The sequence below is a fragment of the Amaranthus tricolor genome, chromosome 1 (genome assembly GCF_026212465.1).
Source record: "Amaranthus tricolor cultivar Red isolate AtriRed21 chromosome 1, ASM2621246v1, whole genome shotgun sequence".
Lineage (NCBI taxonomy): Eukaryota > Viridiplantae > Streptophyta > Magnoliopsida > Caryophyllales > Amaranthaceae > Amaranthus > Amaranthus tricolor.
The window spans coordinates 42,600,780-42,616,033 of NC_080047.1; the positions used below are offsets into that span (position 1 = coordinate 42,600,780).

The 15,254-nt window shown below is 33.0% G+C and overlaps 2 protein-coding genes and 1 long non-coding RNA gene across 7 annotated transcripts; 1 reads left to right on the forward strand and 2 right to left on the reverse strand.

Annotated features, from left to right (window-relative positions):
• The first annotated feature begins 344 nt into the window (after positions 1 to 344).
• Positions 345 to 2,338, forward strand: LOC130815504 (uncharacterized). Its single transcript, XR_009042621.1, has 3 exons — positions 345 to 665; positions 1,360 to 1,453; positions 2,176 to 2,338. It is a non-coding gene; the product is annotated as an uncharacterized LOC130815504 (long non-coding RNA).
• Positions 2,339 to 4,006: 1,668 nt separating this feature from the next.
• Positions 4,007 to 11,461, reverse strand: LOC130815490 (L-galactono-1,4-lactone dehydrogenase, mitochondrial). 5 transcript variants are annotated; one of them, XR_009042620.1, is made up of 8 exons: positions 10,677 to 11,461; positions 8,431 to 8,681; positions 8,149 to 8,334; positions 7,330 to 7,732; positions 6,734 to 6,874; positions 6,461 to 6,631; positions 5,004 to 5,142; positions 4,007 to 4,452 (listed from the first exon to the last, which is right to left on the reverse strand). XR_009042620.1 is itself a non-coding variant. In XM_057681990.1 (7 exons), exons 1-6 carry the CDS (start codon positions 11,349 to 11,351, stop codon positions 6,473 to 6,475), a joined length of 1,815 nt encoding a protein of 604 aa, XP_057537973.1. In that variant the 5' UTR covers positions 11,352 to 11,461; the 3' UTR covers positions 4,018 to 4,452; positions 6,461 to 6,472. The 5 variants fall into 5 exon arrangements, 4 of the variants coding, with proteins under 4 accessions (XP_057537973.1, XP_057537972.1, XP_057537975.1 ...); XM_057681990.1 differs by lacking the exon at positions 5,004 to 5,142 and having other exon boundaries at positions 4,018 to 4,452; XM_057681989.1 differs by lacking the exon at positions 4,007 to 4,452 and having other exon boundaries at positions 4,474 to 5,142.
• A 1,002-nt stretch (positions 11,462 to 12,463) lies between these two features.
• LOC130826195 (uncharacterized) lies at positions 12,464 to 15,254 on the reverse strand. The gene is made up of 3 exons (XM_057691775.1): positions 14,940 to 15,254; positions 13,809 to 14,073; positions 12,464 to 13,045 (listed from the first exon to the last, which is right to left on the reverse strand). The coding sequence occupies exons 1-3, from the start codon at positions 15,193 to 15,195 to the stop codon at positions 12,805 to 12,807; spliced, it is 762 nt and encodes a 253-aa protein (XP_057547758.1). The 5' UTR covers positions 15,196 to 15,254; the 3' UTR covers positions 12,464 to 12,804.

The following is a 15,254-nucleotide window of genomic DNA, read 5'->3' on the forward strand; positions in this document are numbered from 1 at the left end:
TGTTTGGCAAATCAAAATTTTTTAAATTTGGATTTGAATCAAAATCCACCATTATTTTTAAAGTAGTTAAAATTGAGAATTTGAAAATGACTATCAAAACCTAGTCATTCTTAAATTCTTCCTTTATGATTTCATAATTGAAAACTGTAATTTAAAATGAAATATTTATTTCCAAACACTACATAACTTCTTTAAAATAACAAAATTTCACTATCCAAATAAGTGACTTCCACTAAAATAGAATTTAAAAGGTCAAATTTATGCAACTTTACTCAATATAAAAATAAAAAATCATACAAAATCTCACATAAATATATTTTAATTGCTTTATATTCATGGAAGAAATTCTCTATATAATATTCTAAAACGTAAGTAATAATATGAATAGAGAGTATAAAAAGGAGTAAATATTGGCTAATTGGAACCTTCCCTTGTAAAATTCTTTCCCTTCCCATTTAAGCTCCTTTTGGGTCTCTATATATATTTAGGTACAAGTTTTCAATCCCATAAATCATACAACATAATCTCTTTCTAAACTTGAGTCTAATTGAGTTTCAACAAAACCTATTAATATTATATATCTACAACCACTCCATTCAATATAAGAAAAATGAGCAACACACAAAATCAACAACAACAAAATATGGATAACATCCCTCCTGCTGGTAATTTATTTTCTCAATTCTTCTCTTATTTATTATATATTACAGTGTTAACTATCAATTTAAACTTTTGATTGAGTTAGTTTTTTTAATACGGTATTTGAAATTCATCATCAATTCGAATATCATCCCCTTAAAGTGAAATTATTAGCCATAAATATGAGGAATACTGCACTTTTAGCCTATCTCTATTCTTGATCTAATTTCAAATTTATGAAACTCCTTTAATTTGTTATTAGAATAATTTGTTAAAAATAATTTCAACTATAACTCATCTGCTCGAAATAATTCATATTACTAGTTAATTTTTTAAAAATTGGTACTGTTTTCTAGTAATTTAATTGCTTTTAGTAATGTAATTGTGTGTATTATAAAATAATACTTTAAATTATTTTTGTAAAGGTTATCTAATAGTATTTATTTTGAATTAATCTATAGGGTTCTTAATTATTTTGAGCGAATGAGCTATAGTTTGAATTATTTTTAACTAATTTTACTTTTTCTAATGAATTCATCTTATATATCAACAAAAATATAAGAGCCTTTTTGAGTTGGAAGGATTTTTATTTTTGGAAAAACGTAGAAATTGAGAAAATAATTTAATATTATCTATTACAAGTTTCGAAAAATATAAGTAAGACAAATATTTTTATTATTTAAATTTAGAATTGATTTTAATTAATTTTGATGATGATAGGATACCCAACTCTAACACCACCAGAGGGAAAGATGAAGAAAAAGGGTTGGTTTCGCACCAAGAAGAGAGGAGAAAAAGGTTTCATTGAAGGATGGTATGTTTCCGTCAATTTTCCCACCTAATTTTTATGAATGAAAATTGAAGTTTGAAATAATTTTTCAATTTCACAAATTCTCGTGACTCTAATTGGGCCGGTCTATTATATATTTTTAAAATTTTATAAGTAGGCATTAAGAATGATGTAAGTGGACATTTAAGATATTGAAAGTAAGCATAAAGGATACAGTAAGTAAGCATTAAGGATAACGTAAGTAGGCGTTAAGAACATGGTGAGTAGACATTAATGTTTAATGGGATGGACTTGAGATATGTCTATCAGAAAGACAATCTCTCAAGAAACTAGCTGATTTGATTTTAATAGTAAATTTGCTTAATTAGTTACTATTATAAAGAAAAATTATGAATTAGCCTAGTGTCTGAAACACTTTTTAGTACATTTTTGTGATAAAATTTGTTTTTTATTTTATTTTTTTAGGTTATATGTAATGCTTCAATCTTACCCGTTATGAAAATAACTTAGAAAATCGAGTTTAAATCTCATTTATTATTTAATGAAATTAATTAAAAAATTAAATTCTTAAGAACTAATTAGGCATGAAACCCAAGAACACATAGATCCTCATGACTTAATTTGAAAGATTCGGCTTAATTTAAATTAGTTAGTTATATAATTTCTGAATAAAAAAAATTTAACTCAATGATTGTTTTTTCTTAATTTATAATTGCTAATATTTATTTTTTTTTTGAAAATTACAGTTTGGCTGGACTATGTTGCTGTTGGATCTGTGAAGAGTGCTGCTGCTAAATGATCATCGCTTGATGATCATTATATTTTCATTAATCTTTATATTGTGTGAAGTGTTTGGATATTATTTTTCAATTAATTAGAAATATATCGTACTATATATATTTTCAAATATATATATATATATATATATATATATATATATATATATATATATATGTCATGTGAATAATAATTTATTATAAGCAAGTTGTTTTTGTAGTATTTTTGTTTTATTTATAAATAAAATTTGATTGATTGTTATTGTGGCCTTTTATTGAATTCTAAATTGACTTTTCACTTTTTATTTTTGTAGTATTTTTGTTTTATTCATGTGAATAATAATTTATTATAGTGTTTGGCATATAAGTTTTTGTTGGTTTTTAAATTGACTTTTTGTTAATGTTTTGTATTTGGGATAAAAAAGTAAACAATTTTTCATTATTTTTTGGCTTTTAACACACTTTTTTTTAATAAATAGATGGATATAAATAAACAATTGATTTTTCCAAAATATTTTCATAAAATAATTAACTTAAATATCAAATAAAAAAGACAAAGTGATGAACTGGTCAAACGAACTATAAACAATAGTCAAATGTTAAACACCCTATATAATTTTAAGAAAATTTATTCATCTTGTATAAGACTGTTTCACTATAAGACGGGCCAATATATGAAACTAATTAAGCATTAAAAAGTATGTTGAGATCATTAGTGTAAGAATTGACATAAAGATAGAGATGATGATTATTGAACTTGGTGGAAAGATCTAGAATATAAACGTAATGAAATAATTTAAGAGTGGACCCTTTATAACAACGGCAGGCACAATTGATTCTCATTCTCCATACTTTAACAATTAAGATTATACATTTATTTGTCCATTACTTACGTTCTTTAATATTCTTTACTATCGAGGATATATGTATGAACTAGAAAACTATAATATAATATGAAAATTTGATGACTCGATTTTATATTTGATTTAAATTTTAGATTATAATTGAATATCTGATTAAAAATTTAAATATCGAACACTAAATTGAATATTAGATTTGTAAATTTTAAATATTTAATTATTTAACGTTATTTTAGATAGTCGGATATTTAAATTATATTTGATAAATTACAAGTACTCACACATTTAAAAACACTTTCAAATAAGGTAACATGCATGTTTTTATTAAAAGAACTTATTTAGACTTAATTAGGACAACAAATAAAATATTTTTTTAAATTCGATTTGAGCTTTTTCAACTCATCCTCAAATATTTATCTGGACTTTTTCGGATACCAAATATTCAATTTAAATCATAACGGATACGAATAGTAAATATGACAATTTTAAGATATTAAATACCTAATTTATTGTTTGAATTTTTTTTAGTCATAAATAGGTTGATAGCACGGGCCACGTCCAAAATAATTCAGATGTTGTACATTTAGTTTTAGCATTAGCTCTAACCTATTTCAGACAAGGTATGCTGAAAATGGTAATGTATAATGAATAATGATAATGAAAATTTTGGTGCAATTTTAATGGAAATATATCTTCACATGTTTAATTTTTGTGTTTGTTCTATTTTAATCATCTCGTTATCTTTATAAAACTCATTCAAATACATTAATATTATTGTCTTACCATCTCCTAAGTTGATATTATTCATAGTTAAAAATTAATATTATTGTAGAAAAATTAACGAATATTTATATTTTTCTTTCTTTAATATTACATACAATAATTCTTAATTTTTGTGGACTTGGTGAGTTGGAAGCAAATTTCATAATTATTACTTTCAAGCATAATTTTGGCAAATAATTATAATTCACTAACCCCACAAAGTGGGTTTGGTGAGTTAAGTTTTGTAGGATTTTTGGCTCTGATTAAATTGCTAAAGATACCTCTTTTTATGTTATACTTTGTTTTTTGATTACTGATTTTAACAGTGCCAAAGGTGAAAGGAGTGTATCCGATCAAAAAAATTACAAATTATTGTATGAGACGATCTCAGTATGAGATATTTTAAACAATTCAACTAATACGAATTACGAGAATATAAACTCCTTATTTTAAGGTATAGCTAATCTTATATAGGCATCGTCATCATCATCATCCTAACCGGTGTATCCCGCTTATAGAAAAATTATGGGCAGGATCTGAGGAGGGAAGGACAGCAGCAACTCATACCCATAAAGAAGAGCGCGGCTAAAGGAGTCCCCGGCTCGAGAACGATAAAGAGACGTAACTACACGGAAAAGTTAAATACAGAGCCTATAAATAAAAATAAGTAGATTAAACTAAAAAAAACTAATAACAAAGGAATAGGCATGTATTTTTTAGAGATTAGGTTGAGGTGTTGGAGTCTTAGTGGCACCTATTAGCACCTCATATCATCCTATGATTTAGGATTTTTTTATTCATTTCAAAATAAGAATCTTCTACGGCAAGATGAGGTAATAAAATCAATATTTTCTGTAGATAATGACTAATGAGGATCCAACCTCTAACACGAAAAAGAAAATCAGCAATCACCAAGTCAACTTTAGATTCAAGAGGCAAGATTTAAAAGGTGTTTAGCAATTGATTTTTGGCTGATTCAATTAACTTGTTTTAGCGACTGATATCATTGACTTTTTTATTAATTGTTAACTTAACTAAACAACTAGCTATCACAGATATTTGGTGGAAAAATAATTGTTGGCTATTAATTAGATGAAAATTCAGTCAAAATGTCAATTCAAACAAAAAAAAAAAATACTCACAGCAACATTTTAATTTGACTTAAAAAATCTTTACCAAACACATCTTGACAAGTTGACATTGTCAGTACTTAAGTTGAGCAAAGATTTCCCCCAGCTTTCCTTTGTATACGCCAATATTGATGAGTAACCTGAGACCTCTCAACATATTTGCTAGACTTACAACTCCGCTTTAACTGCAATGGTGAAAGGTTTAGTGTGATGTCCGGGGCTGGAGAAAATAAAACTGGTTGCCTTCTTGAAAAAATCGAGACATTCAAGCTCAATGCCACGATCACACCTTCATAAAGCAGACCAAAGCTAGCTATGTGCCATACATAACTTGACTAAGACACGACTCGTATGCCCAACAATGTATCACTCGAGTTCGCCTACTTAGTAACAAACTCATCCAAACATGCCCATGTGCCTGCCTTCCAAGGTCATCGTTAGCAACATAGTCCTACGTTCCGGTCAAATTGCTATGTTTTTATTGCGTATCAGTGTAAGCATATTTTTTTCCTCAAATATAGCAACTTAACTTGGATAGACAACACTAAACTAGCCCAATTAGCCCGCTTAGCACTTATAAGCTTACGTTTGTACTTGGAGTATTTAGGTGAAGCCTCTGGACATGCTACTCAGCTACAGCTTGCGTAATATCCTCCGATATTAAAGGTGTTCATTTGGGTCATCGGGTCAATTTTGGGTCAGGTGTTGCAAGTCAGTTCAATATCGGGTCTTGTGTACACATTGATTTTTACATTATTTTAAATTCATTTTGAAATTGGGTCAAGTCGGATTCAGTTCCAAGGTCGAGTAAATATCAGTTTATCGGGTCTGTTTTGAACACCTCTACTAGATATGCAAAAGCATCCAGAGAAATCGTACATGCACAATCCCTTGAAAACGACTGACAGTCACATATGGCAGACGCAAAAACACCTACTTTTTATAAAGGTTCGATGCCTTCACGGAAATGAATCCGGGGGTAATGTCTTCTTTTGCAGAACAATTTAAATTGTCTGATGCCTGGAGGCCGGATAGTTAGCAAAACAGAAGCCATATTCAGTATTTCAAAAAGGTTGTTTCCAGTATTATGAGACAATAAGAAGTAATCACTGAAGTATGCAAAGCGTGTTTGGTTACTAAGTCGGGTTTTGCAACACAATTAGCATATACGGACGGTGCATGCTTACAAATATCCAACACAAGAAACTGTTCAATCATTGGCACTGAGAATTAATCATAAGAGAAATAGGGAGGTTCGATTGACAAAACGAGGCTTTAACCAACCTCATAGGGACTATTATTATACGGAAAATGGAGATGCAGTAACACTCCCTCAAAAACCAAAAATTTCTCTTCTATGTTGTACATCTTTTAAAAAATCAATAAAAAGAAGGAAAACCTTTGATGAACTGGAATTCATTTATTCAACTTTAGGGAATCAAGATTAAATAAAGAATCTGAGAACTTTAATTTAAAATTCGAAAGTATGCTTGATAGGCTTACGCTTAATGCTTTTCATACGGTTTCTGAAGATGAAAACAGCTTCTCGATCATGTTATTGGACAAGATTTTGTTAGGGTCCAACTCCTTTCGTGCATTATTGTATGCATCCACCGGAAAACGCTTTCTCAATCGTGCTTGCAAATCTGCAAGCTCTTCCTTGTCCTTGGGAATCTGAGAAAACAAGAAAGCATAAGTAAACTCTTGTATTATAGAAAATATGGATCAAGGAATTCGGTCCTAACTCACAAGATGAAATAAATTAGCATGAAATACCTCAATCTTTGCCCAATGTTCATAAGCAGAGTAAAGATCCCACAACTGAGTTTGGGTCAAAAATCTATAGTGAAAGAATTCATCCGTAATCAGCTTCCTCTGACGAGGTTCCATCGTTGGAAGGTACATAATAATGCCAACCTGAATAAAAAGACAGGCCAACAGATTTAAACCATCCAAATTCTATTAAAAGAAAAAAGATAAATGTGTCTTTAATTTCATTGCTGCGGTTTACAAACATTTTGGTCTAACAAGAAAAGAAATTTAGAGTCGAGGCTTCTAATTTTTCGTGCTAATTTTTTACAAGACAAGAAGACTGTCCAATATTCTACACTTATAGATATAGCCAAGATAGGTATAGTACACTATATGTGTTCTCATCTCCTAGTTTTCTCCCTTTTAAGTTCAATTGGACTTCCTATCGATCCGGGTCGTACGATCTGGATCGTAAATTGATGGCCAAACTATCGATCCTGGTAACACTAGTAATGCTGCTTGGAAGTCCAGTGAAACATATTTGCAAACCGCACAAAATTTTATTGATTATAAGATTGCCTGCGTATAAACACAAATGAAGACAAAGCTAGAAAGATTACCCAAGAAAATATATCATCATTTGACGAGCTAGACGCTGGACTCATAGGACTTTTACTCCGAGCAGTCCATCTTTGTTCAATGGGAGCAGGTGCGGGAATTCTTTCCTTCTCTATCAACTGTTTCAGTTTCTCTATGTACTCGAGGTCCTTCATGTTAGGCTTTGCTAAGGTTCCAGCTGGGAAACACGTCTCCGAGACCCACTGCTGACCTCCACAATCAAAGCCTAGGATTTCATCACTCCATCCCACTCTATACCCCTCTGATTTCCTCCAGAATTCAGCCTCGGCTTGATTCACTTTGATGATATGCTCTTGGTCAAGAGGAGCTAAAGCAAGGAGTTTGTCTCTCAGTTCTGTAAATGAAAGCTCGGTTATGGCTGGTTCATTCTCTGCAGGAGATACTCTGCAGAAAGTAAGATAAAATGTTTTGATAATTCTTTCCAAATAAAGACTTAGGGGTCGTTTGGAACATTAAATTTGAGGTTGAGAAACGGAATCAATAAACCATTTGCGTTACTGAATGTTTGGTAAGGTATGTTCGATAACCCAATCTTTTACTTTGGGATAACATAATGCGTTAATTTGATTCCACATTTCATGGAATGGTAATAGATCAATCACCCTTCTTAACTCAAGTGTCTCCATTACATTGTTATACCAAACAACCATTAACAATAATCCTTATTAGTCCTATTATGCCTCCTTTTGAGTTTCCTTTTTATTCCCTTTCCACTCCTCATACCAAACACCACCTTAAAATGATAAGAATTATTATGGCTACCGATTAATACAAATCAACAAAAAGAGTAAAAAATCTACCTGTATTTCTCCAATGAATCCTTGTACAGATCTCGTACATGCTGAAGCGCTTCATCATTAGAATATTTCGGTTTGAAACTCTTAGGACGCTTCCACTTTGATACAGGATTGCATGTTACGACCACAACAGAATCCGTGTATGGAATATACAAGTACTTTACATGTTTATTATCGGAGAGTAGTTTCCTGAAAAAGCAACACATTTAGTTCTGGAGAATAGAACTCTAATTGAAAACAGATTAACCAAAGCCATCAGTCAAAATTGGATGATTAAGAATTTACTTGTGGTTTTTCTTTATCTCATCCATATTAGAGACATAAGTGTGCTCCACAAGCTCCTGCCTCTCAACGCATTGGAGGGTGACTTCGGCTACTACTCCGAGTCCTCCAAGACCAACACGAGTAAGATAAAATAGCTCGGGATCTTTCTCTTTGGAGAGCTCTATAGTTCCCTTGGCAGGAGTGACTAATTTCATGGCAATTACTTGCTCGTCAATGGGAGGCAACTTTGCACCAGTGCCATGTGCACCAACCTATATGCACATCAAGGTAAGAATATACAAAAAGCATACGTATTCTTTTGTGATAAACAATGACATGAAGATAAATTAAAACATTTAAAAAAAATCCACATTTACATTCCTTTGTTTTACCCCTTTCCCCTGGCCCCTAGAGTCAATCTTCTTTTCTTGTTTTCGAAATACTTATAAAGATTGGTTAAAAAATTTCAATAATCTTGAAAAGTCAACATACACTTTAAGCAAGTTGGAGAATGTTAAAGGTGAGCACGGATTGGGAAAAGAGAAGTTTGTTAGGTATGTAGACATTGACAAGTGAAAAAACATACATATTCACAGGCGCTATGTTACTTGGACTCTTCATTTTTCTTTACGTGCTCGCGTCTGATCCTTGATGCTAGGACATTGGTATGGTACTTAGACACTTTATTTTAGGCGAAATATTGAATATTTAGACGTATCCGACACTTGGACACGTACGAGTATCCAAAATCGCTATCCGAGTCCAAGTAACATATCATGGACGCAAAATTAATAACTACCAGCACTAGCTTTCCCTTTAATCCTGAATAATCACTCTAGAAACACACAATCATCAACACAATTGAACTTAACAATGAAGTTCCTTATTTCATCACATAGAGTGATAGAACATACAAGTTTATAACAATGCCGATAACACAAAGTTCCCCAAGGAGTAACAATTATGACCAAACATTCTATTTCTTCTTGCAAATATCTAATGACGCATTTTTTTCTAGTTATCACTTCATATCAAAGACCTAAAGCTAAATTTCATAAAACAAGTAAAAGCATTAACTTCTAAAGCTTTTCTCAGGTGTAACTGTTTTCAATTACCTTCCCAAATCCCCGGAAAACCTTTCAGTCAATAGTTCCATCATCCATGAAATCATATTATAAATGTGACTTGAAAATTGACAAAACTTGAGGTGTGAAGCATGAGATGCCCGGGCAAGCATGAAGATGCAGGACAAACACGAGTATTTAGATGCTTGGGGGGGGGGAGCATGAATCTTTCGGAATCAGGCAGAAGCACAAAAAGGCTAATGTCCCAAGTGATTTTCCCAGTTTCTACATCGCGGAATCCGTTTCTTGCATTTTATGTCCGAGTTTTGTTGTGTAACTCCTTTGCTTATAGTTTTTGTCTCTATAAGGTTCCAAAGAACAAACCCAAGTACATTCTAGCTATCTCTCTAGACTCCACTCATCTTTCCTCTCTTTCTTCATCATCTGTAAATAATCACCATTGAACTTCAATAGAAAGTTCATATCTGACAGATGGGGGATGTCAGTCTTAATAGGACTGGACCATTTTAACTTCTCCATTCCTGGAATTTCCGTACTCTTATCATTAAAATGCTTGATTGTTCCTAAGCTTCCAACCAGTGTCACATGAGTCGCTAATTGCTTTGTGAATCGTGAATCGACAAAAGTGAATTATGGTCAGTTTTAGACTATTTTTGAACCATTTTGAGCGAATAGCGAATTCAAATGGCGAACTAAGTAGTGAATTATGTTTCACTGCTTCCAACCTCCCACTTAAGTAGTTCCTAGGAGCAACCAACTATTTCAATCCAAAACAATTCTATCTCCTAAATCCAAATTCCTAACGGCTACACTTTTGAGAGACCGTCTTTCAAAGAGACGACATTAAAATAAAAAATCCACATTCTTATTTTCTCTTTAATTTGTATTAATCGGGCTATTTAGCCCATATATCTAATGCGTCTCTCGGACAGACCGTGTCTCACAATAATTTGTGAATTCATAAATGGTTGGTTGTAAGTATCAAATGCACTGTCACATGTTTCTCTAATCTCTTCTAAATTGTGAATCAAAAAACCAAATTATGGTCGGTTTTGAGCTAATATCAGCAAATCAGTATATGAGCTAATTTCCACAATTCACAATGCAACAAATTAATGAAACAAACTAACCAACAGAAAAAAAAATATTCAATTTAAACTAAAATTTTATTGAAAGAAAAACCTGGAGAATGCCACCAATTTGCTGTTCTCTAATAGAAGCAAAATTCTGCAAAGTAAGCCCAAAGTCCTTAATATGATCAACAAGTTGCTGAACCCTAATTCCAGCTTCAACTCTAACGATCTTCTTCTCTTTATCAACTTCCAAAACTTTATCCAACAAACCCAAATTAACCATCCCAGCCCGAGAAAGCCCCATTCCATTAGGAGAAAGCCCAGAACCCAGAGGCCTAATCTTAATGCCCTTTAAGTGGGCATCTTTAACAAGTTTTTCAAGTTCGGAAACTGATTCTGGTTGAAGGAAATTCCGGGTATGGACTTCATGGGTACCACTCCAATTAGAAACGGTATGAAGATCTTCGGGAAGTGGGGCGTACCTGAATATTTGAGCTTTTTTATGCTTGGCATCTTCAGGGAAAGGGAAGGAATAGTAAGTTGCAGCACCACAACCTAAGAGAAGGAAGAAGTATCCAATGTATTTACGGGTTTCGGATGAGGAAGAAGATGATGGTTCAGAAGAGAGAGAAGAGAATTGACGAGGGTTTAAGAAAGGGTTTTGGGATGAAGAAATGAGGGATTTGATGGAGGTTGCCTTATGGTGAAAATGGTGATTGTGAAGGTTTGGATGGTTATGGAGGATTGTGGAAATGGATCGTCGGATTCGGGTTGCTCGTTGCATTATGGATCGAAGATTGTGAATTGGATAGTTGTGAAAGAGAATAAAGATGTTGGCAACTGTGAATCTGTGATGAAAATGGTAGATTATATTACAAAAGTTTTTTTTTTTTTTTTTTGAAAGGAATATTACAAAGGGTTTGGTATCAAAGGCTTTGTGCAAAGTGCAAATTTTATGTATATTTTAATTGTTAGAAAAATAAAATAAAAGGTTTAAATTGTCCTGATGATATTGAAATGTAATTTATGGATGAAACTTTTTAAATATATTTGAGACTATTTTCATTAAAAAAAGCAAATTAAGTGAATAAAAATCAAGAAAAATTTATTCATGATTGCATAAGAGAGAAACAAATGAATAGTGCATGGTGGTATCTGGTTTTCATTAAGATGTCATCTACAATGTTGATAAAAGTCGTATTGAAATATACGTCCTAAAAACTACTTAACTCAAAATATTTATTTAAACTTTTTAATGATATCAATAAAAGTAATTTATGTGGTTCATGATATTTGATTAATCGAGATGAACTGCACATTTTCTGCACCAAAATTTCAATTTTCGTCTTTGAATGAATTTATTTGTAATTCTTAAGTCATTCCAAGTTATTTGATCATTATATTAAAGGTAAATTTTTTTTTTACTACAAAAAGTCTAAAAGATAGGCAGAATGGTAAGTGAATAGTAGGCATAAGCTCAAATTGTGTAAACTTGTCTCCTAAACCTATTCTAATGCCCCTAATCAACCCATAAACCTAGTATCCCTAACTGATCTTATGATCTTATTCATAACATCAACTTACTAATCTTCATCATCAATTGACTTGAAGATAATAGTGGTGTGAAAATCAAGATTTCAAATCAGTTAAGGTCGATGGTCCGTATCAATATGGTCATATTCACAAGTCATAACTCGATAATTATAAATCATATGGGGATGAGACGGGAGGAGACTAATAGTATACCATTCCATCCCTTTGAGTTTGGATCGTATAACTAAAAAAATTCACATATTTGAGCTATATGACGCAAATTCAAGAGACGGAGGGGAAGATGGCTCACTATAGTTCATCATCATACCTCAGACAGAAACAGTACATTGTACAACATAGAGCTATGGAAACTGAATGAGGGATATTATTTTAGCAAGAACTATGTCATTTCAGCATAAATTACAGATCAATACAGAGCCAAATCTATAGCATTTTGGCAGAGATCATCAGGCAGGACGATTCATCATGCCTATATAATTGAGTCATGATGTTTACAAAGCATCAAGGCAAAAGCAAAACTACATTTAGCCAAAAGCAAGCGGCAACTTTCAATCCCTGGTCTACAGTCACACGACGTATTTTACATGAAATGCATCTTGCAGCTCATTGAACCCACAGGATGACAATTCCGAATTGCGTGTTTGATTAATTATATGATTGGTTCTTCGGCACAGAGGTGATACTCATGATATGCGCTCCCCAGATGCCCACCTTTCTTCATAATCATACCTCCCAAGAGAGAGGGACATGGAAGGAACCTCGGTCAGTTTGAGAGGGTCTGGTTCAATGCCGTAATCAGTTAATGGTCTATGCTCAAGTATATCATCATGCTTTTTCACAAACTCGGGGATCTCAATTTCTCCTTTCTTTATATCATCCCAAAGGTATTGCAAGCGGCTCACATACTTGATTTTCCAGTACAAGCTACAAACATATAAAGAAACCAAATTCAACAGAAGGAATGATGTAATACCGAGGAATAGCTTGCTTTTGCATTTAAGTAGTAGCTGATCAGCACTACAGAAAAAACCAGAAACAAGTACGCAACAGAGACGACAGGAAACAATATAATGCCATGAGATGCTAAACTATGCAATAAGCAATGCTAAAAACGTAGAAAGTTATCTTGAGAAAATATCAGGCTAGTACTTGAGACTTTCGACGGATTTGCCACTGCTCCTAGAGAAGTAATACAGACTACTGTGAATTACTGGGCAGCCCTTTTGTCTAGGGTACACAACTACACATCATGCAGAAAAACTACAACCCATAATATCTCAATGGCTGCATGGGCTTTTTTTACACACAGCCATCAGGCCATGCAAAATACGAGAATGGGTGTTGTGGAACTCTAGTTGAACTTCAACTTTGTATGCTCATTCACATCACTTGTTAATATTGAACTCAAGTCAACCAGTAGTCACCCCAATGGCAGCCATGGACCACAGTGCTTGAGCTAGGAAACACGCCTTTAACAGCTTATTACAAGAGCATAAAATGACATTGTTCTCAATAAATTGTATGAATGACAACAACGCTATACTCCATAAAAACTTCAAATCAACGCCTTCTAGAGGAAACAATTGTAACTCTATGCTTACGCATTTATGCACGGAGTGAATGACATGAACTAGAAAACGCACATCAAGGGTAAATTTAGCATAAAACATGAAAAAAGAGCACTCACTTGCCGCTCAAGAAGAACCGTCCAAGAGTCGCAAAGGCAAGCCTTGACCGGAGACCGGGGTGAAGAAAATAAACGACTTGTAGCCTATCTTTGATTTCAGCAGGAAGGTCCTCATATATCCATCTCAAGATTGTCATTCCTGGAGAATTGTCCTCCTTTTGCACAGTAGTGTGGATGTAAACGATAGAAAATGGCCCTTCTGGTAATTCAGTGTATATTTTGTAGAATATATACTTTTTAAGTCGTTCACAACTAACAACCGGAGCTGAAAAAGCCATTGCACAATAGCACATATTAGAACCCTCTACTTAAAATAAACACAAGCAAAAAGAAAGAAAACCAGAACCAATTCACATGTGACAATTGGATAATCAGTACACTAACACATCATCCAATCTTTATTATACTTATGTACAAATGCAAACAGTAAAAACTTGCCCATCTTTAACCCCTCACCATACAAACATGAAAACACGCAGCAACATTAAATTGCGGCTTACACTCATGCCTAGGCGAGGTAAGGGGGTCGATATAGGCAAATTAGTGGCCGCATCCAATAATACAACAACAATGTCAAAGCCATAATCAATACTAGTAAAATCTACCACTGCATCGAAGAGTGACTAATATCTACAATGCATACTCGTGCTTCCACAATCACCTTAAATGAGTATGATTGAAAAAGTTCAAACATTTCATCAAAAGAATCAACTTTTTTCCAAATTGAATTGGAAGGGTGATCAATTAAGCTAATGATCATACGAAATCTAAGCCCGAGCCATTTGATTTAAGCACTAGTAATATTGAATTGTGTAATCTCCATTTAACACAAACAAATAGAAGCCGGATAGGTTCAGAACACACGCAGAGCATAACCGGATGTTCGGCCCACCCTATATTATGTCCTCGACTGGCCACTGCCAACATCAGCTTCAATTACCAACACATAAAGAAGGGCATACACAAACAAACAATTGGTAACTGCAGTCAGTTTTCTACCATAAAAAGAAGTGATATTATCAATTACGTAACAATCAACAAAACCCTAAAAAAGATAAACCCAAAAGATACATCAGTGTACAAACCTTAGAAAATCAATAACCATCAAAAAGCAATCTAAAAACAAATTACCAGGAAAAAATTTTCCGATGATGCGAACAATACGATTGCCATTTCTATCATAACCTTGAAGACGGAAGAAATCACGAGTTTCAAGATCAGAAAAGTCTTCATCAGCGAAGTAAGAAGGGCAATCGTGCCATGTTTCAGAAGGATCATCTAGATTTTTTTCTCTATCAGAAGGATTCAAAAAGGGTCGACCATCGATACCTAAATCAGAAGCAATTACAAATACTGAGAAATCGTCATCTTCTGTTGAGCTCCCCATTGCTCAATCTCTCTATCTTCGTGGGAAAGGATTGTACTTGTAGTGGGAGACTGATTGGT

What these genes read in the sequence shown, in the direction of transcription:
- LOC130815490 (XM_057681990.1), bottom strand. Translation starts at nt 11,351, where the DNA reads ATGCAACGAGCAACCCGAATCCGACGATCCATTTCCACAATCCTCCAT. An exon ending in GATTCATTGGAGAAATACAG is followed by an intron (nt 7,733 to 8,148) that starts GTAGATTTTTTA and finishes TACTTTCTGCAG; the next exon opens with AGTATCTCCTGCAGAGAATG. An exon ending in ATGATGATATATTTTCTTGG is followed by an intron (nt 6,875 to 7,329) that starts GTAATCTTTCTA and finishes CTTTTTATTCAG; the next exon opens with GTTGGCATTATTATGTACCT.
- LOC130826195 (XM_057691775.1), bottom strand. Translation starts at nt 15,195, where the DNA reads ATGGGGAGCTCAACAGAAGATGACGATTTCTCAGTATTTGTAATTGCT. An exon ending in CATCGGAAAATTTTTTCCTG is followed by an intron (nt 14,074 to 14,939) that starts GTAATTTGTTTT and finishes TGGCTTTTTCAG; the next exon opens with CTCCGGTTGTTAGTTGTGAA. An exon ending in CGGTTCTTCTTGAGCGGCAA is followed by an intron (nt 13,046 to 13,808) that starts GTGAGTGCTCTT and finishes ATATGTTTGTAG; the next exon opens with CTTGTACTGGAAAATCAAGT.